We start from the raw sequence: 26553 nt of genomic DNA on the forward strand, positions 1-26553 counted from the left end.
TTGACATCGGGTAAGCGAACTGAATGGAATTTGGTACTCTGGGAACATTCAGTGACTCTAGCCAAAAGCATAGCTTCTTCCTCCGACAACCAAACCTTGTAAGAATTACTTCGCGCGCGAATGAACAATGCGCAAAGCTTGCTTTTTTTCGTGAGGTGAAAACGAGTATAAGTGGTACGGTGGTCCTTAGGCGCGGCCAGCGCGGGGGCACGTTAATCGCCGAACGCTCAAGGCCACGAGATGCTTAAATTTAAATTCCAAAAAGTAAAAAAAAAAAAAAAAATGATAATAAAGGAGCGCGACCGCGTCTTCAATTTTTACCGCAGCGGCAGTTTTGGAGCTGCTTGAGCGGGCCCCTTGTCTAGGTGGTGTTGCCCCTGCGCGCTCCCTCTTCCTTATTTCTCCTTTCCCTTTTACAGCGGTCAGTTTCCTTCGCGATCTGACAGGCTTCGTTGTAAAAAGGAGGCTGTGATGGTACACACTCCGAAGAAGGCTCGGCATGTCGCCACCTTGGAAACCATCTCTTTTCTTGAAAGTTAAAGGAATCATCCAGTAATATTAGGATGAAATGTCTCTCATTTACACAATCCTTCTGGCACTATATTGTGACCCGAGTATACGCGCACGCAACGCCGCTGACCCAAAAGTTTATTTCTTGTGGTGTCATTTCAAGGATCAAAACGGACCACGACGAGTGGCGCAATGGTGACGTAGTCACGAGAATTATCTCTTTAGCGACGACCGTCAAATTAGGCTCATGGATTAGACACGAACAATGCCTGACTTTGGCTGGTGACAGTTGAATTCGTCGGCGAACATCCACTTGGGCTCGTGTCCAATCTAACAAAGTCTGTTGCCTGGCCTATAATAAAATTTCGAGCTCAACGTATGCCCTGTTCTTCGCCAGTCCCAACGCATGATACTTGTTCCAGGATCCGCCAGTTACGTGCCAAGCGTCTGACCTCACACGAGATTTTCCGTAACAACTCTAGGATTTGTTTTGTCTGCGGGCGGCCATGTTTGTTTGATTCGTTGTATATTAGAGCGCAGCTTTTAGGCACTCGTTCCCGTGTTTCGCGGTGTCGTTGTCGCCGTCCCCGTCGGCGTAACCGCGCGAGTTGCATTATGGGCCGCCAAAGACCTATACACCAGTTCGATTCTCCGCTAAATTCAGCGAAGAAACTGAATTGGTGTGTAGGTCTGCGACGTCCCATAATGCAGCAGTGCATTCAGTTTCTCCGCTAAATTTAGCGGTAAAACTGACGTCTCATGACCTTGACATGAGGTAGTTTTCGTAGACCGCGTTTCCCCCTCCGCGAAGCCCCCCGCAACAAAAAAGGCAGCTACAGCGCATGCGCGCCGATGGCCTTGACTGTAGAGTTTCGGGTATCGTAGCGGGTTGCGGAGAGCGTTGCAGGACGGCAAAAAACGATTTACGAAAACTCCCTACCGATTTCGTTTCCCCGCTACATTTAACGGGGAATCGGATTGGTGTTGAGGTCACGTGACGGCAATTTTCCCGATAAATCTAGCAGAGAAACTGAATTTGTTCATAGGTGACGTGACACGGAGTCATGTGACGTTATTTTCCCCGCTAAATTGATGTTGAGGTCACGTGGTGTCAATTTTCCAGCTAAATTTAGTGGTGAACTGTGGGAGGAGGGCGGTTAGTGAGGAGGAGGTGGACGAGAAGGAGAGGAGGAGATGAGGGAGGGGGGAGAGGTGAGGGAAGAGAAGGAAAAGGGGGAGGGTCCTTCGTACTCTCCCTTCCTCTTCCTCCTCTCCCCGCTCCTGCGTACCTTCCCGTCAAATACCAGAAGAGCTGCGCTCGATTTCGCATTACAGATATTTGTAAATGTTTTTTGTTTTTTTTTTCAATTTTTGCTTCGGTTGATTGGTTGAAGTTCCTTACCGGCAGTGCTTTGTTGTCGCGAATGAATGAATTAATTTGTTTTTCTTATATCATTTGGTGTAGCCATTCCCTTTGTTTACTGTTGCTTCATGCGGATTTTAAAATGGATAGTCAACTTTCCGATTGACCGATGAAAATGATTCGTCGGACCTTGCAATATATATAGGTGTGTAAATTTGTTCGGTACCGCTGAGCACGTGGCGACGACATGGACGTTTAGCAACCAGAGTGGTCACTTTATTAAAACGACAAGCTGCTTAAAAAGAAAACCTACGTCCCAAAAGACAAACCCCCAACGCTTTTGGTGACACCGCAAGATCTCCTAAACTCTCTGGCGCTGCCCAATTTGTATACGCGCGAGGGTTCTCCCTCTTTTGTATAGACAGCACACGGCCACGCCTCAACGTTGAAATGTGATAATGCACCTACAACAGCGTTGTTGTGCTTGTGTGTTTGCCCAACATCACCTAGACAGAAGGCCTCCGCATGGTTTCCTCTTCTTCTATGAAATGTCATCACAGTCGGATCGCGCTCGGCCGGCTATTGGACCCGAGTCCGACCTTCGACGCGCTGATTGGCCACGAGCCGCAGCCGAACACTGACGCAGCACTCGTGCCCAATCTCTCGCCTCGATCGATCTGACTATGATGACGCGTGTGGAGGCCTTCTGTCTAGGTGTTGTTGGTTTGCCCCGACCCATCACTGCGCAGTCGGATCTCGTAAGTGCCAAGGTGCACGCGTCTAGAAGGCTGACGTGCTCGAGTGCAGATGCTGCATAGCGGACAGTGTTCAAATGTCTCGTCCCATGTGTACCGTAAGAACAACAGACTGCACTTGACATACAGAACTGGGTCCCTGAGAAGGCAAGCGAAGCCGAGTGGTGTCAAATGAAATTCTTCCGGTGCAGACGCTTCTCGTTCCTAGACAGGAAAATAAACAACGAAACTAAACGAAGTAAATCTCAAGCTTAGCATGAGTATAGCGTTGTTTACTTTTTTTTATTTCTTAGAAAATTACTTTTTATAAAGATGTCTGGTTTATTACTGTCCGTGAAACTCTTCAACCCACAAGACTCTTCACAAAAAAAAAGAAGAAACATTGAGCTGTCCTGTGTTAATGCAAAGTACGGTCACGGCGATAGCTGTGACAAGTCACGGCGAAGTCATTGGCCATGGACGTATCGTTCACGCACCGAGGGGTGCGTGAACAAAAGCGTTCGGAACAAGAATAGACACCTGAACGTTTTGTTCCGAACGTTTTTGATTCGTTTTAATGCGAAAGCATTAACTTGTCCCATGCAGCGAGCCGACGTCATCAGCTTTGAAACCGCGCCAAACGCTACCTTAAATCCTTTCTCCAAGTTAAGCCAGCTTCCAGCTATGAAACAACGCGAAAAGCCTACCCAAACGGCACCTAGTTCCCCCATTCCAAAGGAGCGGAGTAGAGCAGATGGATTTCGGCTTCGGTCCCATTGGCTGGCGCGCGTCAACGAGGCTTTCATTGGCCGCTGCGCGTCAGTTTCAATGACCGCCACCCCATGGCGCTGCGTGTCCGCGAGGCAGCGGCTCCACCGCTCCATGCCCAAGGTCAGCGTGCGCGCTCGATCGTCGACGGAAGTAAAAAAGAAAAAAAAAGAAGGTAGCGGATGAGCGGCGTACATCTTTCGCATTCACAACTCATAAGAAGTGCTTAGGAGTACCTCGAGCCTTTTTGTTTCGGAACGCGGGAAGATGCGTCTTCCGGCACGAGCTCTTGGCATTAACAGTGCTGCAACGGCATTTTGTTATCGGCTAGAATGCGCAAACATTAGCTGTCCTGTGGAGCGAGCCGGCGTTATCAGCTTTTGAAGCCGCGCAAACGGCACCTAAATTCCCCTGTATTACGGAGCGAATCCTATAGCAACAAATCGATGGATAACCTTCCATTTGATCGCGCGCGCGATAGTTCCAAGGAACGCCACTGTACACTCCATGGCGCTGCGGCCCCCGCCGAGAGGACTAGAGCGGCCGGGACGCCGAGAGGATCGGACGCGGTCGCGGAGCCGAAAATATCAGAAGCGGCCGCGGCGCGAAGAACGACATTCATGCTCTCGCATTCACAACTCGTAAGAAGTATTCAGGTGTCCTCGGAATTTTCGTCTTACAGAGAGACGCATCAAGTGAGCATCGGGTACTACAAAAATTACGCCTCCCCTCCGCCCGCAACGGACCCAGCTTCGATTCTCGCGGGTGGCGGGCGATCTTTTTCAAGGATTTGGCAGCATCGACGACGGACGCCATAAATCGCCAACCACAACATCAACAACCACAGCTACTGCAACATCAACAACTACAACATCAACAACGGGAATCATTTCCTGTGGTGGTAAGAGCCCATAACCGCGCTGTAATGTCAGTGCGGTTACATCAGCGTCTCTGAGCTATGGAACGCACTGCTATATGATGAAACAGCCAACACCGTGTAACGTGCAATATTATAATAATCGCGTACATTCACCTGCATTTGCATGCTAACATTAGAAAAAAGTAGCGCGCTGATCAGATTGATTATGCCTCTGGCACGAGCAGCTGCGTAGCGTTTTCAGTTCGCCAGAGGAGGTCATCATTTTGAAAGAGGTCTGTTTTTCACGTGGAAGCCTAAGATAACTATTTTATCCCTCGATTTTGCGTTAAAGGGCAACTCCGGTCCATACTTTCGATTTTGGGATTATGACTGTTTTTAGTGCAGTCAGCGTCCCTGAATTGCAAGGTGTAATTATTCTCTCGTTATTGTGCGTAGTTTTAAAGATATCGACGCCTCAAAGTTTTGTTTGGGGCGCGGCCAACAAAACCGAAACTAGCCGCTCGAGGCCATGGCAACACTGGAAATCAGCCGCTATGTGAACGTGACGTCAGGATCGTTCTCGTTCAACGAGTACGCAGGCCGAGCGGCACCTACCTCTGTTGCGCTAGCCGTCTAAAGATAGGAGGTAAGATGATTTTGTTTTAATTCTGTATAAGTGGTAGTTATCCAGCATATGTAGCAAGAGTTCGTGCGTATACCCAAAAGCTAGCGACTGGAAAACGAGGGAAATCGTTCGGTGTCGTACTCGGCGGCCGCCACCGTGCGTCCCGAAGGAAAAATCCATCAATGTAACGCTGTTTGGCAGTCAATGTTTTCTAGTGGACCGCTGACTGTGCCTGACTGTACGTCAAGAATGTCTGATTGGACAACAAGTTACTCTGACCGACAGTCAAACTCCAGTCAGACCCCGCTTGTCGGCTTTCTGATGGTTTCCTGGTGGCAGTCGGCCGCCACGAAATGCCATTAGGATGTCCTGGTGGTGATTCTGACTGTACATCGATTGTCTCTGACTGTACGTCAGAAAGCTTTGACGTGCAGACAGAAGTACGGTCAAAGGACGTAAAGTTCGTTCGGATACCACTATTTCGTCAAATCTATGAATACGAAAAGTAATCTATGCACGAGAAAACGATTTCGGGACGTGAGCCCATAAAACCGCTGACGTTAGAGATGTGACACGCAACCGACCGACAACCTTGATCAGAAGCCCGCCGAAGCCAACCCCCGGTCACAGTCCCAGTTTCGCGGCGCTGACATTAGCGTCGCCACCATCAGCGGCGCTGTGCATAGCGTCTCCACCGGCAGCAGCGCTTAGGTGGTGGGGGGCTCTCATTAATACAAAAATACAAATATAGAACTTTGTCCGCTAACAGTAATTTCAACAAAACGTCTTCACCGCACCATGAAAATAAAATGCAATTTATTTTATATATTTCTTTCTGTTCGTGGCCTCGCCGGAGCCCTGAAAGGCGCCGCTGCCCCCTCCCCCCCCCCCCCCCCCCCTCGCTCTACCCTCGGCCAAATTTGAAACTTCGTAACGGCGGACGGCGGCGTCGCGTGGTTTTGTTTACCCAAGGGTCGTGCGAGCGTGGTTTCGCGCTCCGGCGTTCCGCGCGCCTGTCGAACTCGATGGATATTTTGGTGCGAACTTTCAGAGACTGTTGAGAGGTGCATTTTACGTGGCCATATCCCGATGGTGCACGAACAGCGCAAATGCCAAGACCACAAGTTTTTGTTTGTTCATTTTTTTTTTTCAAGATAAGGCAGGTGAGTATGTATCTCCCGTACTCAGTTTTATTTGCTCAGCGAACTTACCATTAAACTTTTGCTGCCCATAGCTGTTAGTTTGCAGGCTCGTTCTCGCAGTAAAAACATATGCTTTCCCCCGGAACAAGTACGGTTTTAATGAAGTTAATGGTATACACTTAGCCCCACTTCGATTTGTGCACAACTGCTTATTTAAAGTGTAACAATTGGGTTTAATCTTGAAAATGGTCTTTGGCGGTCCTCGAACAGACGGCGGATAATAAAAAGAAAGAATGAGGCTTCCTATGTATTAATTTGAAGTTTCATTTATTTCTGCATGGTTCCGGGTGCGACAACGGCATTATGCCATTAGTTTGTTCTCTGTAGATGGACATTTGTTTCGTTTTAAATCAGCTTAAAATTTTAAACATCATGACCACATTGTCATTACAGATGCTGGGACATATGGAACGAGCATTTGAACGTTGTCTTAAGGAGGAAGAAAGCTTTGGACACTTCGTGGTTCCCAACCAGTTATACAGCCTGTTGAGTGCCATTTTTCGAAGCTTTATTTCACATTTTCATCTTGCTTGCGTGAGAAGCTTTGAATATGTAAAAATGAAGCTAATGATTGCTGGGGGCCACCTAAGTGGCTTATATTTCTTAAATCAGTGAACAACTTTACTTTCACAGTGAGCAGCTGATCCAACTTGGCATGTTGAATGCGTAATTATGTGGTTTAATGTGTACACTTGTAAAGATATATGTTAGTGACCATTCCCAAGAAGTGATAGTGATAAAATTAGTGATAAAGCCCATTCCCAAGAAGGTGTGCGGCGCCGCATGTAATAATGAAGTGATGAGATCGTGCACAGATGACAGAGAGGTGCTGGCGATGTGAAACTGGAGCTTGTGGGCGAGGTTGACGAAATGATTTTGTCAATGTTTTATTTTTGCGCGTATGCAGGTGCAGTGCTGTACTTAATTCCGTTTTAGTATCTGTGCAATAAATGTGCCTCGAAATATTTCAGTCGCAGCTCTGGATTCCTTACTGGACGGCGGGACGCCTCGAAACAGAAGAACAACGAACACACATGACTACGCACCTTATACAGCTGAAAGCGAAATCGCACATCGTATATTACGTTAGGGACTTTTAGCGAACTGTTACCGTGTTCCGCGTACTGCACTATCGGAGCCTTTGAAACATGGCGCGGACCCGGAGTGATACCGTGACAGCGGGGCGCGCACTTAAAAGCATGCTTCAAAGGCTCCGATAGTGCGGTACGCGGAACACGGTTTGCTAAAAGTCCCTATTATTACACTACCGGGACCGGGCGTGATGCTCAGGAGCCTGGATCCAGGCTCCAGCACGACCCCGAAGCGATCCATACGAGAACCACCCTACAAAAATAAAGAAACGCCATGTTGGATTCTTTACGGCTTGGCTTAGAAACGGCTTCAAAGTAAGCTACTACGTCCCAAACGTGTATATAGAAGTCGTTTTGAAAAGTAAGCCAGATATTTTATTAATAGCATGGTTAGCTCTTAATACAATTTTACAATTTACCGAATATAAAATAATAAGTTAACTCGTTCAAGTAATGAGAGCCCCCCACCACGGACGAGGAATTCGGCGCTACTGTACAAAACTCGACTCCATTGGCCCTATGGAAAATGTCCGGGGGTTGCCGAAGCCGCCGAAGCGTTGAACGCGACACTTCGCACTTCGCTTCACCCATGGAGGCTTCGCCGAGCTTTCATGAACGATCGCTCTCGACTCGTTTTGTTTGCCCGCTTGCTCCAACCTGTCGATCCTGCCCGGGCTCTACAATGTCTTATGTTTTAGTAGAATTTCTACTCGACAAGACCCAGCCTGTTGTGAGTTCCGACGATGTAAGGGACTTTAGCGGTGTAGTTAAAGACGACAAGGTGTACCAGGTCTACTGGGCTGATGACGCGCGAACAAAAGGATCATTCTACGACACGAAAGTACTCTACATGGCAGGTGAGTAGAACTGAAGTACGGCGAGTGATGTACCAGTGCTTTCATAACATGGTGACGGCTTAACTACATTTGCAGCCGAAGCATCTCGTATAAAACGAATAGTCAAATCGATTTTCTGTAGCGGTGGCGTAGCATAGCGGGTCCACTTCCGGCTGCCGAGCAGTGCGGACGTGCGATGGATCGCTCGTCAGGAGCGGCGATAACAACCGGCCTTGGCCGGGGTGATTCTGATAAGGGCAACGCCGCCCGGGATGACTCTGTTATTTTGCCGACGCTGCCAACAGGAGAAATAATGAAGAACAGCGTAGTGCTGCATTGTGACACCGGTGGTCGGCCTTACAGGGCAGAAGATTTTGTGACTCCTTTAAACCAAATGGGGGTTCTACAAGACTTGGCCGGTCTGGGGGCGTATCAGATGGGTCATGTCTGGCTCGCCAAGATGAAGAACTCGGAGGCCAAGAGCAAGCTGCTTCACGCCGGCGAACTTCAGGTAAAGGGTCGGCGCTGCCTAGTGATCGACCCATACCGGCGGGATATCAAGGTGAAACTTCACTGGGTGACCTTCGACGTGCCCGTCGACACCGTCCGTCGCGCCTTCGAGCCGTACGGCGAGGTGAAGGAGGTCGTCCGGGAGATTTGGAAGCTGAACGGGCTCGTCGGCGTTGAATCTACGACGCTGACTGTCGCCTTGACCCTCCGCCAAGATGTATCGCTGGAAAAGTTGCCACACCAGCTCCGCTTCTTTGGCGGCTCGGTACTGGTGGTGGTCCCCGGGCGCTCGCCCATCTGCCTCCGTTGCCGGCGCACGGGTCACATTCGGCGGGACTGTAGGGCGCCGTGGTGCTCTGAATGCCGAGGTTTCGGGCACGAAAAAAGAGACTGTGTCAGGACGTACGCTCGCGTCACTGGCAGCGACACCGTGCCGGAAACGTCCGAGTTGATAATGGACGAAGACGAGACCGAGCGGGCCGCAGCACCGGTACCACCGCCAGTGCAGCTATGCGCCCAGCCAGCCAAGCAGCTATTGACAACGGGATTTCAAGCAAGGCGTCACCGGAAGCGCCTACTGCACAACCGTCCCCGAAGACAACTCCCGAGCAGACCCAGGGCACTATTCCCAAGACAGTAAAGAGTACTTCAAGCGACCCCGAGGGAACAAATAAGCACCGAGATCCTGCTGTCTCCAAGCAAGACGAGGTCCTCACGTCCATGGAAGTCGACGCTACGGCGACAAAGCGTCGGCTGGACGACACAGACTCTCTCGGCGTGGAGCATCTGCCGAGGCGCTTCGAACGGGAATGGCACGGTGAAAGGGGGAAAATAGGACGGTACAAGCTTCAGCCTGTGTCTCCAACTCGGCAACACGAGCCGACGCAGTGAGCTTTTTTTCATCCCGACTTTCAACGCCCCTTTGTAAGTCCAGTAGCCTTCGTCTGGCCTCACTCTAATTTCTTATGATCCTTGAAAGGTCCTTACGCGTGGGCACTATGAACGTACGAGGCTTAAGTGCAAGGCGCAAACAATGTCAGCTGAACCGCCTTTTCGTTGAAAAAGATCTCAATATTGTTGCGGTACAAGAGTCAAAAATTGAGAGCGATGACCAGACGGAGTGCATGGTCCGCCTGTTTGAGTCGAGGTACAATGTGTGTGTCAGTCACGCTGTTGGTAATTCGGGGGGCTGCCTTTTGTTTCTTCGAAAATCTATCGGAAATGTCGAAAAAGTAATTAGCTGCGAGATCGGACGATTGATAGTGTGTGATTTCTTGTTTTCAAGTTACAAGTTTCGCGTATTGTGCATTTATGCTCCGAATAAGGTAGAAGATAGATTAGTTTTTTTCGAAAACATTATCCAGTATGTTACGACTGACCGCCTTGTCATTTCGCTAGACGATTTCAATTGTGTTTGTGCTCCAGGCGACCGATCTAACAGCGCAAGGTACAGAGATGCTAGCGCAGTCTTCTTGAGAGAATTGGTCCAGCTAGGCGAATTAGAAGACGTCGCCCACTGTGCGTCAAGAGCGAGCTCCTTACAGTTCACGCACTTTCAGGGAGCGAGTCACGCGCGCCTGGACAGAGCGTACGTCTCTCTGGAAATCATCGGCGCCTGCAAGTTTTATTCAGTAGATCATGTTTCTTTCAGTGACCACTGCCTTGTTTCTTTTATGCTCTGTTCACCTAGAGAATCTCCTAAAAAGTTCAATTAGGATTTATGGAAATTTAATACAAAGCTTTTAGAAGATGATCCTTTTGTAAAGGGGGTGCGTGAAAGTCTCGACGATTTCGCCAGCAGAAAAGTGGGAGGCTTCGGAGAAAAATGGGAATTATTTAAGCAAGACTTAAAAATGAGAGCACTTGAACGGTCCAGCATATTGAAACACGAAAAAGAAAAAGAAACAAAAGAGTTAAGCCAACTGCTACAAAGGTTGCTGCAGGAAGAATGTCGTATGCCCGGCTTTTTCTCTGATGACATAGTCAGTTTGAAAAAGAAACTTGAGGCTCTCGATACGGAACGGTACAAAGGGGCCATGGTGCGCGCGCGATTAAAACGGTTATAACTTGGCGAGATACCAACAAAACGAGCCCTCGGGGTAGAAAAGACGTACGCCAGTAAAAATGAGATCAGCGAAATTTTGTACCACGGAACTGTAACCAGCGATAAAGAACTAATCGAATGCGCGTTCGTAGACTGCTATAAGGGGCTTTTTAGTCTTCGTGCCCCCAATAAAGACGGGTTCCAGACACAATTTTTGCCGTTAATGCCAAAACTAGAGGACGACGTGAGGGAGAGATTAGAGCAGCCAGTAATGTTGGGGGAAATCGAAAAGGCGATCGAAAATTTAAAAATCGGAAAATCGCCCGGTCCGGATGGTTTAGGAGCGGAGGTCTACAAGGCTTTCAAAGACCAAATTGCACCTTTTTTGTATGGAGTGTTCAGGGAAGCGTACGATTTGAGTTGTTTGCCTCCATCTTTTTTGTACACGCACACCATTTTTATTCCGAAAAGTGATGATCGCGAAAAGCTACGTCTCGTTGGTTCTTATCGTCCAATTACTTTGACGAATGTTGATTATAAGATTTTCATGAAAATTCTCGCTGACAGGCTACAAAGTGTTATAGATATGATTGTCGGCCCACACCAGACGTGTGGTATCAAGGGAAGAAGTATTGTTACAAACATTCATGTTGCACGTAGTATTTTAGAATGCTGTGATAGTTTGGACCGTAAGGTGGCACTACTGCAAGTTGGTCTAGAAAAAGCTTTCGATCGCGTGTCTCACCAAATTCTTTTTTCTATCTTAAAGCACGTGAATCTGGGTTCCGTTTTATGCGATGGTGTGCAGATGGCGTATAAAAACTGCGCCACCAGCCTTGTTGTCAACAAGCGTGTCAGTGAGCGTATTAGGCTTTTTTCGTCAGTGAGACAGGGTTGTCCACTTTCGCCGTTACTCTTTTGTATTTTCATTGAACCTTTTTGCTTAAGCATTATCAATGATAGTCATCTGCGTGGGTTTAGGCTGCAAGCAACCGAAGTGCGCATTCTGTCTTACGCAGATGACGTAGCTATTTTTTGTGTCGACGAAGAAAGTGTTCGAAGAGCAGTTGAGGTAACCAAAAGCTTTTGTGAGCACACGTGTAGTGCGGTAAACTGGCACAAGTGTACCGGTTTTTGGCTCGGTAATTGGCCCTCCGTGCCGACTGTGTTTGAGGGCATTGTATGGTCCCCCACGCCGGTACGTTATCTCGGAGTGCCTTTGGAACATTATCGCACCAGCGACCAGTACTGGCACGATGAAACTGAATCTCTTCGTGCAAAGACTCTGAAATGGGGAGGGAAGTGCTTGTCCATTTTTTTCGCGTGCAACTGTGTGCAACATTTTTTTGGCTGCCAAGCTGTGGTATGTTTTGCAAGTTTTGCATTGTTCACGGATCAATATTCAGCGCATGCATCGGGTGTTTGCTGTTTTTATTTGGTGTTCGGCGTGGGAAAGATCAAGTCGATCAAATCTCTTTCGTCGAGTCAAGTCCGGCGGTCTCGGCCTTTCGCATTTGTTTATTAGACAGCTGGTCAACAGGTTCCTTTTTCTTCGAGACCAAAGAGACCCTTTTTTACGCACTGTAATTCAGGTAAGGCTGCGCAATCTGCTGCCCGAGTTTATCGTAGCGACGAACGATGAAGTCTGCTTTGGTGTTCAGGGTTATTTGAAGGAAGTTATCGAGGCCTATCGGTTTTTGGCAACACGTTTTTCCTTAGAATATTTGTCTGGCGTGTCACGCAAGCGGTTGTCGAAGGACTTGATCGAGTTGCTTTTTCCCACACCTTTGTATCGATCGCTGTACAGCGCAGGCACAGGGAAGGATGTTCTAAAAAGAGTCAAGAAAATGGTAATTCCCGCGTGCACGAAAACATTTTTTTTAAAGTTACATAGCGGATCGCTTCCTGTAAAAGCTTGGTTAGTTGAAAAGGGCATACCAGTGGCATGGTCAGAAAACTGCTTATTGTGCAAGAAGCCAGAGACCATTGAACATGTGTTCCTGGACTGCTGGGACGCAGTGTTTTTTTGGGACGTCCTTCAAAGGACTATAAAAAAAGACCTCCCTTTAACGTCCCACGGCATTCGGTTCCTGTCTGTAGAAGCTGCTTCTGTGCCTTATGATATGTTCATGCTCATGGGACTGCACAGTATATGGCGATGTCGTATGGCAGTACGTCATGCGGATATCGATGTGCGGCCAGTGTATAAGTATTTTGTAGAACACATGTGTTTCCTTAAAGAGCTGTACAGGGCGCAGCAGCCTCAACCTGAGTGGCTGCCACTTCTGGAGGATTTGTCCTCCATCAAAGACTTCTAGCTGTGACATTAGCCAGGTAGGCTGATGGTTTTACCTATTCAGTCTATCTTGATAACTATGTATGCCACCAATGTTAAACAGGAAATAAATAAAAAAAAAAAAGTGGCGTAGCATAGCGGTTAGTGTTTCCGATTTGTACGCAGCGGTCGCAAGTTCAATCCGCGGTGGTCCTGCTTTTTTTCTTTTTTTTTTCTTTTTCTCGAACATTTTGTTTTATCGAGGCATTTGGCGATATTTATGAGTGCGTATAGCTTTACTCTTATATAAATGCTGCCCCTGATGATGAAATTCCCTTGGCAGTGGCAGTCAGACGTCATCTGATGGACCATCAGATGACGTTGATGGTCCACCAGGTTCCACCAAGGCTGCTGACTGGCAGTCAGTGTCCCAAATTACGTAGCTTGATGGAATTTTCAATAGGGGTGCGCTATGCCGTACTCGTCGCTAGGCCTAAATTGTCATCGGGGCTCCGTGGATGGAGCGGCATTGCTCTTCGCCGCGCTGCCAGTGACGTACAGTACTGGGGGCCCTCTCGCTTTCGCGCTGCGGGTCAGTCCCAGACACGAACCTTTGAGGCTCTCCGGCGCGGGCCGCGGCGCCCGAACACACGTGTGCTGGGCTGTACACGTCTGTTTTTTCGTTCTTTTTTCATCGGGCGCGTAAAAGCCGAAGTCCAAAGTCCACTCGTCGAACAGTGTTCACCGACACCTTCTCCAATTACTGGTCCGTTAGAAACTTGTGAAAAAGCACCTCCGTACGTTGCGCAGCGGGTTGTTTGAGCAGCCCACAGCGCTACAGGTTGCACTCGGCATCTTTCGAGGAGCAGCGGGGCAGTCTTGGGAGCACCGAGTTGCTCGCGAAATCGAGTCTTGGAGTCCACACAAGCAAATAAACCAAAGGCTAGACCGAAGCTACACGTGCTACAGATAAAAGCAACGGCTAAACACGCCAATCACAAGCCGAAGAAGCGGTGGTAGCGGCTCAAAGAAGCGCACTCCGCACAACGCCCGTACCGGAGGAAAAAAAGAGAACGATACTGACGTCACGGCCCAATGTTGCTTTAGCAATCGGCAACCCGCTGGCCACCCGCTAAGGAGCAGCGGCTCGCGGCGGGTCGAATTTTTACCATCGGCATTAGTTGAGAATGCGGCGTCCCACGGACGTTATATTTTGGCTGGGGTCGTATTTTGTGTCACTACAGCGATATCAGTAATTTATTTAATTTTAAGTTTCGGCCGGAGTTTCCCTTTAACCTATACTCGGCATCAACTCTTTTGTGCTAGGTTGTCAAGGCTGGAGCTTCGATAGTGCTGCAGCCTCGCGCGGCTTCGAGAGCACGCGGACGCGACTGTTGCATTCGCACGCTTTTGCGCAAGAAGCTTTACAGCGGGAAACATTTCGGAGGTTACGCAAGCCTCGATAACCTATAGCACAAAGTGGGCTGGACGCAAACAAACGGCGGCAATGCCGACAATCTTTCTTTTTTCCACTACGGCTCTAGAGATGAGAATTTCCCTGCGAAACGAGAACAGAGTGCAGGAAACACGAAGAAGGGCATTGCGCGCATTCACTCACAGCTTCCTGCAGGGGAAACTTCGGCAGACATCGGACGTGGTGCTCATCTGGCAGTCAATGATCATGCTGTCCGGGGAAAAGGAGTAGTTGATCAGGTGCTTCAGCAGCTCCGGTTTCAGGGCGAAGGTCTGCTCCTGTCGTCGGGAAGTGAAGCAGGGGTCACGAGGGCGTAGAATTCGAACCAGGAGAGCGGTCAAGTTTTGTCTCAAAGGGACCATGAAGTGATATGTTGCGTCAAAGAGATTTCATAAGCTATCCCAACGAACCGAAAACCCGGAGCTTACTTTTCTCGGCATGCTATGTAATATCTCTAAATTCAGCTTAGCTTTTTAGAAAACGTCTAATGAAGGCGATGCCGAAACCAACAAATTTCGCCGTGCTTCCCAGAGAGTGACGCTCCTGGCAGGCACGAGCAGGCGGTCTATAGGGTGGTTTGCACTTTCGGCGAATAATGTCGCCGGGTGCCATGCTGATTAACTCTCGCCCTATGTCTCTCCATAAAAACATGTTTTGCGGGGTGTCAGTGTCCCGACACGTGCGAAACATGTTTTTGTATATATATTTTGTTTTTGTTAGGTGATTTATTATGGTGTCAGGAGACGACACAATCGATATTTTGCTACGGAGTCACGTATATTTTTTAATAAAGCAAAAACACTCAACCGCTCGAAACCGAAACATGTGCGCGGAGGTTCGTAGGAGAGAGTTGCCGGAAGTCACGTGGCTATCGCTCCCTACCAGTTTTTTTTTTTTGTTTCTTCGTTTTTTGGGCGCGCGACTTATGGCGCATTCACACCGGTGGTTGAGCTGCATTTGTGAAGCGGTTGCGAATGAGGTTCACGAGCGACACCGTTCACACACCTATATACGGTTGGCGGTTTCTCGGCGATCACGGGTGATCTCTTGAGACTTGCGTTCGGCAACCCTGTTTTACAATGCAAAATCTAGTTTAATCAACGACCCAAAGCCAACATTGAGCTATTTTAAAATTTTTCTTCACACTGTTTGCACGCATTATGAGTTTCGGGAGGTGAAAAAAGAGGCATAGACCCGGCAAAACCCTCCTGCGATCCCCGGCTTCGTACACAAGCAAAGCCAAGCCAGGCGTAGGCGCGCCTTGCTGACTCAGAAGAGGATGCCACCGACCCTTCCTTCGAGGTTGACCCTTCCCGCATGAATAGCTGACCTTGTCTTCGGGATAGAGGGCCAGCTTTTCCCCTGCATCGTTCGCTCTTATCATTTTCGGAGTTGTGAGCGGTACTGGTGAACCGCGGTGCGGGGAATGTGTTCGGTGCTAGCCGGTTGTGGCTTCGTTGGTGGCGGATTCTCCTCTTGTCACTCGCACCTCGATGGATTTGTACTTTTTGTTTGACATTAAGCTCAAATAAACGCCATATGGATTCTGTGCATCGTCTAGTACGTAATAGGTTCACTTTATTCCTTTTTGTAGCAGTAAACGATACAGGTCGTGCTAGCGCAGGTACCTTGGCAGCTGTGCAATAGTGTGTTGGGGCCAAGCAATTGGGCTCGCGACGTCTCTATCGGCCTTTGTGGTAATCATGAACGGTGTCGAAAGCTTTCAATAGTTCACGCGACTGCCTTAGTGGTTACGAAAGCTGCCATTTCTGTCGATCGGCGGCGGGTTCTGATATTCTACGAGCAAAGAGGGAGTTTTGGTAGATCGCTTTCGCCGTCCCGCAACGTTCTGTTCAACCAGCTACGATGCCCGGAACTCTATGCTTAGGGCCATCGGCGCGCAAACGAAGTAGCGGTGTCTTCGTTGCGGAGGGCTTAGTGGAGTGGGAAACGCGGTCTACGAGAACTCTCTGCTAACAAGCCAGAGAGCGACGGTCTTCGTCACCCCGAATGTTAAACAAACTCTTACCCGAACCAAATCACCAGAGCGAAGTCCGTTAAGATTATGGGTCAGTTCGTTTCGCGGCAAATTCAAGTGACGGACGTGAACATCACGTTTCTTCGTTGATTTGTCTGCTTCAACGCTAGGACTACAGCGCCTTGGATGCCTCATCGGCGACAGATGCCATCTTGTTTCAAAAGACACTGACGTCACGTCAACGCCGCGTTGCGATTGGTTGCCACATTGCGGTTCGCGGAAGCGGTTAGGGCAAATCGGTCCCGAAGCGGTTGGCAAAAACGCACTTTAACCGCTCGATCCCAGCTGCTTTGCGGTTGAGAACGCGCCATTAGAGATACGGCAACTGAAAACATGGAAGCGTTTGGTCACAAGGCTATGACTGGCTGGTTGTCTGGTTGGATCAAGCCGTCTATACTCTGTTTCACCCTAAGATGAACTAGGGCCCGAAGGCTGGCCGGGCGGAGTACTACTTCAGAAAAGCTTGCATCCGCAAAAAAGTGCGCGAGAGAAATATCGATAAGCAGAGTACGAAGAACACTCATCTTACCCGTATGGTTCTCTGTTGTGATAACGTTCTATTTTATATTGATGAAGCATAAACGTACCTGGTATTTAGTCTCGTAAACATTCAATGCCATATTTCGTAAGCATGTTAACTGTTTGGAGAAGTTGGAGGGCGCGCAGGCAACACTGTCATAAAGTCGTTCCACCTTAGCCCATAACAATTATATCCAATATAATCTTTGTGTACGTACCCGAACCCGTATCTCCCTACCACATGTGGTCCGCACATACGCCCCCGTGTCGACCACTCCATCCGACTCATCTTGATTTCTTAATGGCCACTGGTCCTGACCCCGGGTTTTCTTCGCCACATCGCTTCCAGAAGGTATTTAATTCCTTCGGTAGTGTTCAGTAGTAGCAAGCAAACGGAGCGGAGCCGCCGCTAAGGCTCGATAAGCAGTCGAAAAACTCGCCTCCGCATGACGCGTCTTGGCGCAATGATATACGTACGACGGAGCATACAGACCACGTGGTTTCTAACAGGCTCGTCATTGGTTTGGTCCCGGCGGCCTGTAGCATTGGGCTTTAGTCCACCGTAGGTTGAAACGGAGAATAGAGAGGATATGGCTGGCTGGATCGAGCCGTCCGAGCGGCGCCCTGCCGCTCTCCGGCTGTTGCTGTCCGTAAGTTAAATGTCCTTCTTGAGCGAGACGCAATACTCGCGATGTTTGGTATTTTCCGACCAGGGCCGGGGATGGGACTGTTGGATGCAGCACTATAAGCCGTAACTACATCCAAACAACGAAATATGGGAAATGGTGCTTGAGTATTTTCTTTTTTATTCTTAATATTGAATGTCTGCATTAGATCACCCAGGACTTCGGAAAAATTTGGTACGGCTCCATCTGAACGGCACGTGGCCATAGAAGAGACATTGAGAGCGCCTGAAATCGGCCATTTCTCGACCGGCGGTTTCCGGGTGGAAAGAATACAAATTTCAATCAAATTCAAATTCAAAAAAAAAAAAAAAAAAACTTTCAGCCTTTTCACTCTGGTGAAGAAGGAAGACCAGCGAAGCTGTACTACATGGGGACAACCTCGAAGACGACTTCTTGGACGACCTCAAGGACGACGCCTAGAGGACGACGTCGAGGACAAACTCAAGGACGATTTCTAGGACGACCTCGAGGACGACCGCAGGGACGACGCCTAAAAGACCTCAAGGATAACGTTTAGGACGACCTCTGGGACAACCTTTAAGACGACCTCAAGGACGACTTCTAGAACGACCTCGAGGACGACGTCTAGGGCGACCTCAAGGATGACTTCTAGGACGACCTCGAGTATAAGCTCTCGGAGGACCTCAAGGACGACGTCTAGGGCGACCTCAAGGACGACTTCTATGACGCTCGAGGACGGCTTCCAGGACGACGCCTAGAGAAATTCAGCCTTTCCACTCTGGTGAAAACCAGAGTGGAAAGTTTCCGCCATCTATCAGCGACGGCGGCAACCAGGCAACCAACAGTGCGGTTGTCTGGTAGCCGTTGTTGCTCATAGATGGCGGTAGCTGTCCAGAGTTTTGTGTCCACATTTTTTTGGTCCTGATGTAGAATAGCCGAGACTGTGGTAAAAGCTGGGAAACTTGGTTGATGAAAAAAGACAGGGAAAAGAACGTCTCCAACTTAGCTACTGCGTTTATTTCCTCGAAGCCTTATATATCCACAACCTAATCACCGACCACCGACGTCACAAAGTCAGCCTTTGTTATACGATTCTACCCACACTGGTCTTCACCTCAACCGTAAACGGTGACCTCAATCCCAAACTGAAAACTTGTGATCTTGAAAAAAAACAACCACAACAAAAGAAACACACTGACCACTTCCTTTCCACCCGGAGTCTGAAAGGGCTGTGCTTTATATAAACGAGAACTGAACCGCTGCCCGCAAAATGAATCATTTCATTTACAAAAAAAAAAAAAACAAAAAAACATTACATTTTAAGAAATTTCTTGGAACTACGTCCGAGTTGCACCGAAGCATGGCTGATACAATTACCGATGGATTTGATACGACCTGTCTCTCTTATGAGCCTCTTAGTGTTGTTGCGCTCTCTGTGCGCAATGTCAGTTTGCGACCAATGTGCAGTACAATCGTTGCACTCACTAATGTGTTTAGCTATCTCCGAATTGGGTGCGTTTACTTTTACATTTCTTTTGTGCTCTACCAATCTATCCTTTACACACCTTGCCGTTTGACCCACATACTTGAAACCGCATTCCAGTGTTATTTCATAGACTACACGTTCCTTGCAATCAACCAATTAATCACGGTGCGCTTTCTGACACACTTTCTGATTCGTTTGAAAAGGTGTCAAACGGTTCAGTTTAAAGTCGGACTTAAACACTGCATCGATCCCAAATTTTTTTGCGCATGCTTTAAGGTTATGAGAAATTGCGTGAAAATACGGAATAACCCCATAATGCTTTTTCGCTTCCTTTTCTGGTCGTTGTTTCTTCACTTGGACTTACCCTATCCGTCTCAAAGACAGCTATCTTGTGTTATCGTCCTAACGGCGCCCCTAGCACACCCCCGTTGCTAATGCGCCGAAAATCAACAACACACCTTTACTGCAAGTCACGACTCGCCGGTATTTGGGTGTCCTGCTAGACAATCATGTAACCTGGCTCCCCGAAGCAAACCGCCTCCTCACGCAATGTCATCACCTCATCAACGTCATACGATGCTTTCGTCGGAAAAGCTTCGGAACCTCTCCACAAGGCCTCCTTGCACTGTACCGCGGACTCATTCTTTTACGAATATTATATGCTGTGCCACTCTTTGCAAATAGGGAGACCTCAAATGCAACAGCTGGAACGATTCCACCGATGTGCCCTTAGATTATGTGTGGGGCTTCCACGGTTTTCCGAAAATGTATACACTTGTGGAGACATGGGCAACAACCATCTCGCTTCATGCAAGGGAACGAGCAATGTGGCATGTTGTACGACTGCATGAAGCCCCCTCAGCAGCATCCTACCTGGTCAAGCTTCTTTCCCGACCACTATCCCACCTTGGAATGACTGTAGCGGAATTTAAGCTCCAGATCGGATCCCCTAAACGACACTTCCCACCACCGCCGGCACACACTACTCTCCCATGTCTACAGCAAAAAAGATCGGTATCCTTCTTCGTGGCTCGATCGATCGCCACAGACGAGATCGACACAAGATATAACAACTGGTTGCATGTTTTTACAGATGGGTCAACCATCCCCGAGACGGCGACGCCCACAGCAGCCTTCGTGATTCCATCGATTGGAGTGGAGCAGGCTGGAAGGCTGAATTTTTGGACTACATCAACGACAGCTGAGTTGCTAGCCATTTGTAAGGCTCTTGAGGCGTTAACAAAGCTAAAGCCTGGGGGGCCGTAATTTTTACAGATTCTCGCAATGCTCTTTGCCACTTGGAAAATCTGGAGAACAGCCCACCCTTGGCACAAGAGGCTGCTCATATAGCCCACAAACTCGAAGCTAAAGGATGGCGTCTCGCCTTCCAGTGGATTCCCTCCCACTGCGGCATCAAAGGCAACGAAGAAGCCGATTTTCTTGCCGCTGAGGCTCATCGTCAAGATTCCCCAAGATTTTTTCATTTCAAGATTCAGCGAGGCCAGAAGACTCGTACATATGATTGCGAGGATGCCGCACTTACCCAGTGGAGTCGCCGTGAGTAATCCCCCTCCTCTCGTCGCGGAGTTCAAGCTCAACCGAAGAGACTCTTGCCGCTTACAAGCTCGATGTCCCTTCACAAGAAAGACCCTTCACAAGATTTCACGAACAATAGATCCCAACTGCGACATTTGCAAGATTCCAGAGGACACAGAACACGTCTAAAATGGACATGTCTAAAATATGATAGCGCCAGAGCCACACTTCCCAACACTCTACAGACTGCTAGGGCAGCGGTTATGACGTACCACCGGCTAATCTTCCCGACTGGAAGAAAGCGGGGCGTCGAACTTACTTAAAAAGCCCTGCTAGAGTTCCTTCAAGCGAGTGACCTCGCAACTCGGCTCTGATCTTGGCATTCCTCACGCTGTGACGTTTGATGCATCCGGAACAGGGTGTAAGATAGACAGGTGGGGAAACGGCCCATAGAAACCTACCGCAGCGGCGTGACCGGATTGTGTACTCGTCTGCTTGCGAGTACCCCCGAATTGCGACAGATGGCGCTGCGGCGAGAAGAAAAAAATTGGAATCGAATTTGCATGGAACTCTATGGGAGAGTTCGCAAAATAAACCGAGAGTACGACAGTCCTCCATTGAAAATCCACGAGAAACCTTCTCCGTCAGTTTAGCCGGTCGCCACCGTTCGCTCACCCGGAGTGAGAGTTCGCGGTGCTCCACATAGATGGCGCCACAGAAAAAGAGAAAACCGAGGGGTACACAATTCGGTCGCTCATTTGGCTTTCGTTTCCCCACCTGTCTATCTTACACCCTGATCCGGAACATCTTCATGAGAGACAACATCGACTGAACTGAACGCGCCAGACTATAACTGTCATGTGGACGCCGATGTACGACCCCAGTGAAACAGTTCCCCGACAAACTTTGTGCTGACGGGAGTGTGGTTTTGCTTTTTTTTATCTCTTCTGTTTTTTTTTTCGTTCGTGTCTACATTGACGTACAGGTAAACAGACCCGGCAGGCGACATCTAACGTACCCCTGCAAAACACATTTCCTCAAACCAATGCTGTTAGCTATTAGAAGCCCCTTACACGCATCGCCAAAAATCTTCTCACCCACCCACTAACACTCCTCTTTAACTCCTTTCTCCCCGTCTGAACGAGTCTTTTAACCGTCATGGGAGAATACACTTCCGAACGGCCATTTCCCCCTTTCCCGTAATTTACAATACAGCAACAACGGGACGCCAGTGCCTGTGAAAGGTAGCGTAAAAGTCAGAGTAGAGTATAAAGTCAGGCGTACCACTTGCCGCTAGAGATAGCTAAGAACCAGTATGAAGGACGCATGCCGACTCTTCTTGGCCGAGATTGGCTTGCCAAAATCAGACTAGACTGGCCCGAGCTTGTGCAGGTGAATTCACTAGACGGGGAAAAATTTCTCAACAAAAAAAAGTCCTTAAAAGAAAATTTCCCTGATGTGTTTGAGCCAAGGTATTACGCGATTAAGGGTTTTCAGGGTAGCATTGTTGTGCACGAGGATGCTAACCCCGAGTTCTGTAAGGCGAGACCAGTCCCCTACGCTATGTCGGAGGTGGTTGAGAAAGAGATGAAAGACTTAGAAAAAGCTGGTGTCATTTTTTGAGTGAGACACAGTGCCTGGGCTACGCCCTTGGTCATGGTGCCAAAGAAAAACAGCACTGCTGTTCGGCTCTGTGGTGACTATCGGGTGACTGTGAACCCCAACATAAAAGTTCCCGTGGACATTTTTGCGTCCTTTGTTGGTGGCACCGTTTTCTCAGTACTGGATCTTTCCAAGGCATGCTTGCAACTTGAAGTCGACGAGAAAGCATAAGAGCTGCTAGCTGTAAACCCTCATTTGGGCCTGCTCAGATTCAGGAGATTGCCGTACGGGGAAACAATTGCACCTGCCATGTTTTAGGCAGTCATAGATCAGATCCTACAAGGTATACCTGGTGCCGCCTGTTAATTGGATGATTTGCTCGGTACTGGCAAAGACCAGAAAGAATGCTACACCCGAGTGGAGCAGGTGCTGCAGAATCTGAGCACTCACAGCATCGGGATGAATGTTGGAAAATACAAGTTCTTTCAGGAGCCAAGTTCAGTACCTAGGACACATGCTGGATAGTAGGGTGTTACATCAAACAGAAGAAAAAGTGGAGGCGATTCGCAAAGCCCCCGAACCAACGAATCTGACCCAGCTTAAGGCATTTTTAAGACGTGTAGACTATTACGCAAGATTTTTGCCAAATTTGGCTACTCTGCTAGAGTTTATGCACGCCCTTCTGCGACAAAGGAATGAGTGGGAATAGTCAAGCCAATGTGCTAACAGCTTTAACGCGTGTAGAAAGCTTCTTTGTCAGAGTCAGATCTTGGAGCTGTATGATGTGCACAAAGAGTTTTAGTGACATGTGACGCATCGGCGTATGGTCTTAGAACGATGTTGTCCCACATGATAGACGGTGTCGAAAAACCAATCGCATTTGCATCTAGATCGATGTCGCCTGCAGAGCGTAACTATGCCCACATCGAGAAAGAGGCGCTTGCAATTGTTTTTGGAGTTAAAAACTTTCAGAAGTACTATTTTGGACGCACCTTCAACGTTGTAACGGACCACCAGCCCTTGACGGTACTTTTTCAGACGAAGCGATCCGCTAGTGCAGTGGCTGTGGCCCGCATTCATCGCTGACGGACATTCCTGGCAGACTACAGTTACTGCATTGTTAACAAGTTGGGAAAAACCATCAATCACGCTGATGGCCTGTCAATGTTACCCATGCTCAGTACGACTGACAACTCAGATGAGATATTTTATTTCTCACCTGCGAGTGAACTTTCAGTAACCTCAAAAGATGTCGAACGGGAAACGGCAAAAGACAAAGTCTTGAGTGTTGTACGAGAAATGACCTGTCAAGGTTGGCTTCAAAAATTATCTGTTGAGTATCAGCCATTTTTCGTTCGAAAGTTTGAGCTCTCTGTCGACATGGGTTGTCTTGTGTGGGACAACAGAGTAATTGTCCCAAAGTCCCTTCAAGATGACATCCTTAGCTTGTTGCATGAGCAACAGATGGACATCACAAAGATGAAAGCAGTCGCAAGAGCCATGGTCTGGTGGCCAGGCATGGACAAACATCTCGAAGATGTAGCGAAGCGGTGCTGTGTGTGCCAGAGCGTTGTGTCGATTGGACAGCCTTCCACTCTGCAGCCATGGAGATGGTGTACTAACAAGTGCGAAAGGGCACATTTAGACTTTGCAGAGAAGGAAGGCAAGACTTGGTTGCTTGCGGTGAACTCTTACTCGAAGTGGTTAGAAGTTAAGATAATGACATCAACCACCGCGCAGCAAACCATCGAGACAGTCAGGGGATAGTTTGCAGCACACGGACTACCAGTAGAGATTGTAGCTGGCAATGGGCCGCAATTTCTCTCGAAAGAGTTCACCGATTTTCTGCGTAGCAATGGTGTGAAGCACACCCTCACCCCACCCTATGATCCACAATCAAAGGGCGCAGCAGAGCGGGCTGTTCAAACAGTAAAGAAATCACTGTTAAAACAACTTCTAGAGGACCAGCAGCATAATCAGAAAAAGGTCTATGCAACATCGCCCTGACAACTTTCTCTTTGCTTATAGAACTTCTCCTCAAACTTTCACAGAGAAAACTCCCGCTGAGTTGTTCTTGGGGAGGAAACAAAGGACAAGGTTATCTCTTGTAAAACCAGACATGAAAATGGCGATGCAGGAAATGTTTAAAAAACCAAGTGTGCCTCTAATAAGCGAAGGTGTGCACGGAAAGTGTTCTCGGTGGGTGACCGCGTGTTCGCGAGAACGGTGCGTGGAGAAACTGTGAAGTGGTGGCAAGAAACAATCAAGTGTGTCAAGTCTCCAATGACTTGATCTGGTGTTGGTGAACGGACAAGTGCGTTTTGTGCATGTTGACCATCTGAGGCGGTCGTTTCAAGAATGCTGCTCTGAAATGCCATTTGAGGCACGTGTGTCGTTGCGTCATGATGCTGATGTATGTGATGCTTCTGTTCCTTGTGAGCCTCCCATGGTTCAAGCCGGTCATGCGGACACTCAGAGCTCAGATGTGGTCAGCAATACATCACCACATCCAGCTTACTCAGGGTCGCCTACTCATGCCAATGTAGCACTCAGGCGTAGTACCAGAACTAGGCCTCCACCTGATCGTTTTGAACTTGAGTGATTCTAATCCTAAGTGGGAGGGAGTTCTTGTAACCTAGTTTCGTTTTGTATATATTAATCTTAGTGGTTCCCACGCAGACTACTAGGTGTGACTGTCTGTATATAGTTTTATGCCACGCGCATCGCGCGACACGTATGCTTGGTTTCTGGAGCATAAAGATGTCTCCGACGTCTCCTGGAGTACCCGGCCTCCCATTTCATCAGAAGATACAACCGGCGCATAATTCCACTACCCCTTTCCAGTTTGCGCCGCCTTTTCCACCGCTTGGTGGCGGGTATCTCGACAGGTCATTTTTTGTGCATTTGTTTCTTTTCTCATCTAAAGTACTAAATAAAACTACTTTTATAACTAACTGAAACTGTTCGCACCAATTATATGTTGTAATTCGACTGCAAAAAATCTTTTAGAGGCACTGACAAGTCGTAAGGCAGAAGCTTAACAGAACCGACGACGTCACGATTTCGTCACATGCTGGGCGCGTTCGGTACCACGGGGTGCCCCCGTAGGAGGAGGAGGCTTGCGCGTCGTCCGGTTAAAATATAACGCACTGATATTTAGCAGACTTGGGAAGTCATCCGTTACAAGTAACGAATTACTTATAATCTGTTACTTGTTCAACTAATTTTGTAACTGCCGTGTTACTCTTTTTCGGAAGTAATTCGTAATGTAATTTGGTTAGAAAATATTGGTAACGCATTATTTTAATTACTCGTCACTTCTTAAAAAATATGAGGCTAATTCAATAACTAGAGCAATACGAGCAGAAGATTCAGCATCATAAAGAGAGCAGGTTCAACAAAATAGAAAACATCAGAAAGTGGAGAATAGCCGAAAATAAAACACGATTTTTTGTATGACCGGTTACTAGAACCACTAGTAAAACGGGCAAGGCATGTACAAATATACGAAAGACAAATATCAAGTAAGAAAACGCTGAGTAGGCTCTCCGTCGCCTTCCGTCGTGTTTTTCTTCTTCTCCCGGGCAGGAGAAAGCGCTTCGTGTTTATTCGTTTTTTGTATTTTACACCGTTTCACACTTTCCAACTTCTTCGACGTCTCCCGCCACCTACACAGACATGAAACGCGGGACCATACCCCCCCCCCCCCCTCCCCAATACGCGGGTTCACAACTCGCGTAACAAACGATGTAGCCTCGCGCGAGGTGGTCGAATTCTCTTTGTCTTTGATGTGCGCTGCTGTATTCTAGCAGTCTCTTGAGGCACGGCTGAAGAGCCTCCGGCGCGAGGCAAAGAGCGTCGTCTTCGAGGAATACGGACGATACTTCTTTTGGTTTATTTGTCGGGGCATGGTGGTCAAGTCCACTCCTCACTTCACAGTAAACTGTCAACATAAAGGGGAGGGGGGGGGGGGCGGGTAGGCCATCTAAGGAGTGCTGACAGAGAGAGGGAACGCGTGAAAGTAGTGTGATACTCTATCGTTTTGTGAGACCGATGGCCCCCGCTTCTCTCGCTCTCTGTGCCCTCCCCTCCCCTGGCCTTCACGAATATTGGTATGGAAGTGATAACCGATGAACGATCGATAGCCCGTAACCGCCACTTTTTCTCTCACTGTTCGAGTTTTCGTTCATGGAGTGTCCGTCGTCTCCGTGGCCATCTCTTAATGAGATGTTCAAAATTTAGGGCATTAAGAAGAACGGAAAACTAGAGTTTCAGTGCATACTGTCCTTGCCAAAAAAAGAACAAAAAACACACATTGTCATTAGCAAGAACAACAATCTCTAATCTACAGAAACACATCAAGGTAAGCTGGGACACCTGCATTTTGCATTGGCTATACATTGTAACGTTAGAACCAAGTTTTAGAGCGCAGCT

General features: G+C 48.3%; 1 protein-coding gene across 1 annotated transcript in view; it reads right to left on the reverse strand.

Moving 5' to 3' along the window:
• LOC8039566 overlaps nucleotides 1-26553 on the reverse strand; it is a 298351-nt gene that overhangs the window by 44894 nt on the left and 226904 nt on the right. The window contains exon 14 of the mRNA XM_042290402.1: nucleotides 14436-14542. Within this exon, the coding sequence (XP_042146336.1) occupies nucleotides 14436-14542 (107 nt within the window). The remainder of the gene's footprint in view (nucleotides 1-14435; nucleotides 14543-26553) is intronic.

The sequence above is a fragment of the Ixodes scapularis genome, unplaced genomic scaffold (assembly GCF_016920785.2).
Source record: "Ixodes scapularis isolate PalLabHiFi unplaced genomic scaffold, ASM1692078v2 PGA_scaffold1__304_contigs__length_218370807, whole genome shotgun sequence".
In the NCBI taxonomy this organism is placed as follows: Eukaryota; Metazoa; Arthropoda; class Arachnida; order Ixodida; family Ixodidae; genus Ixodes; species Ixodes scapularis.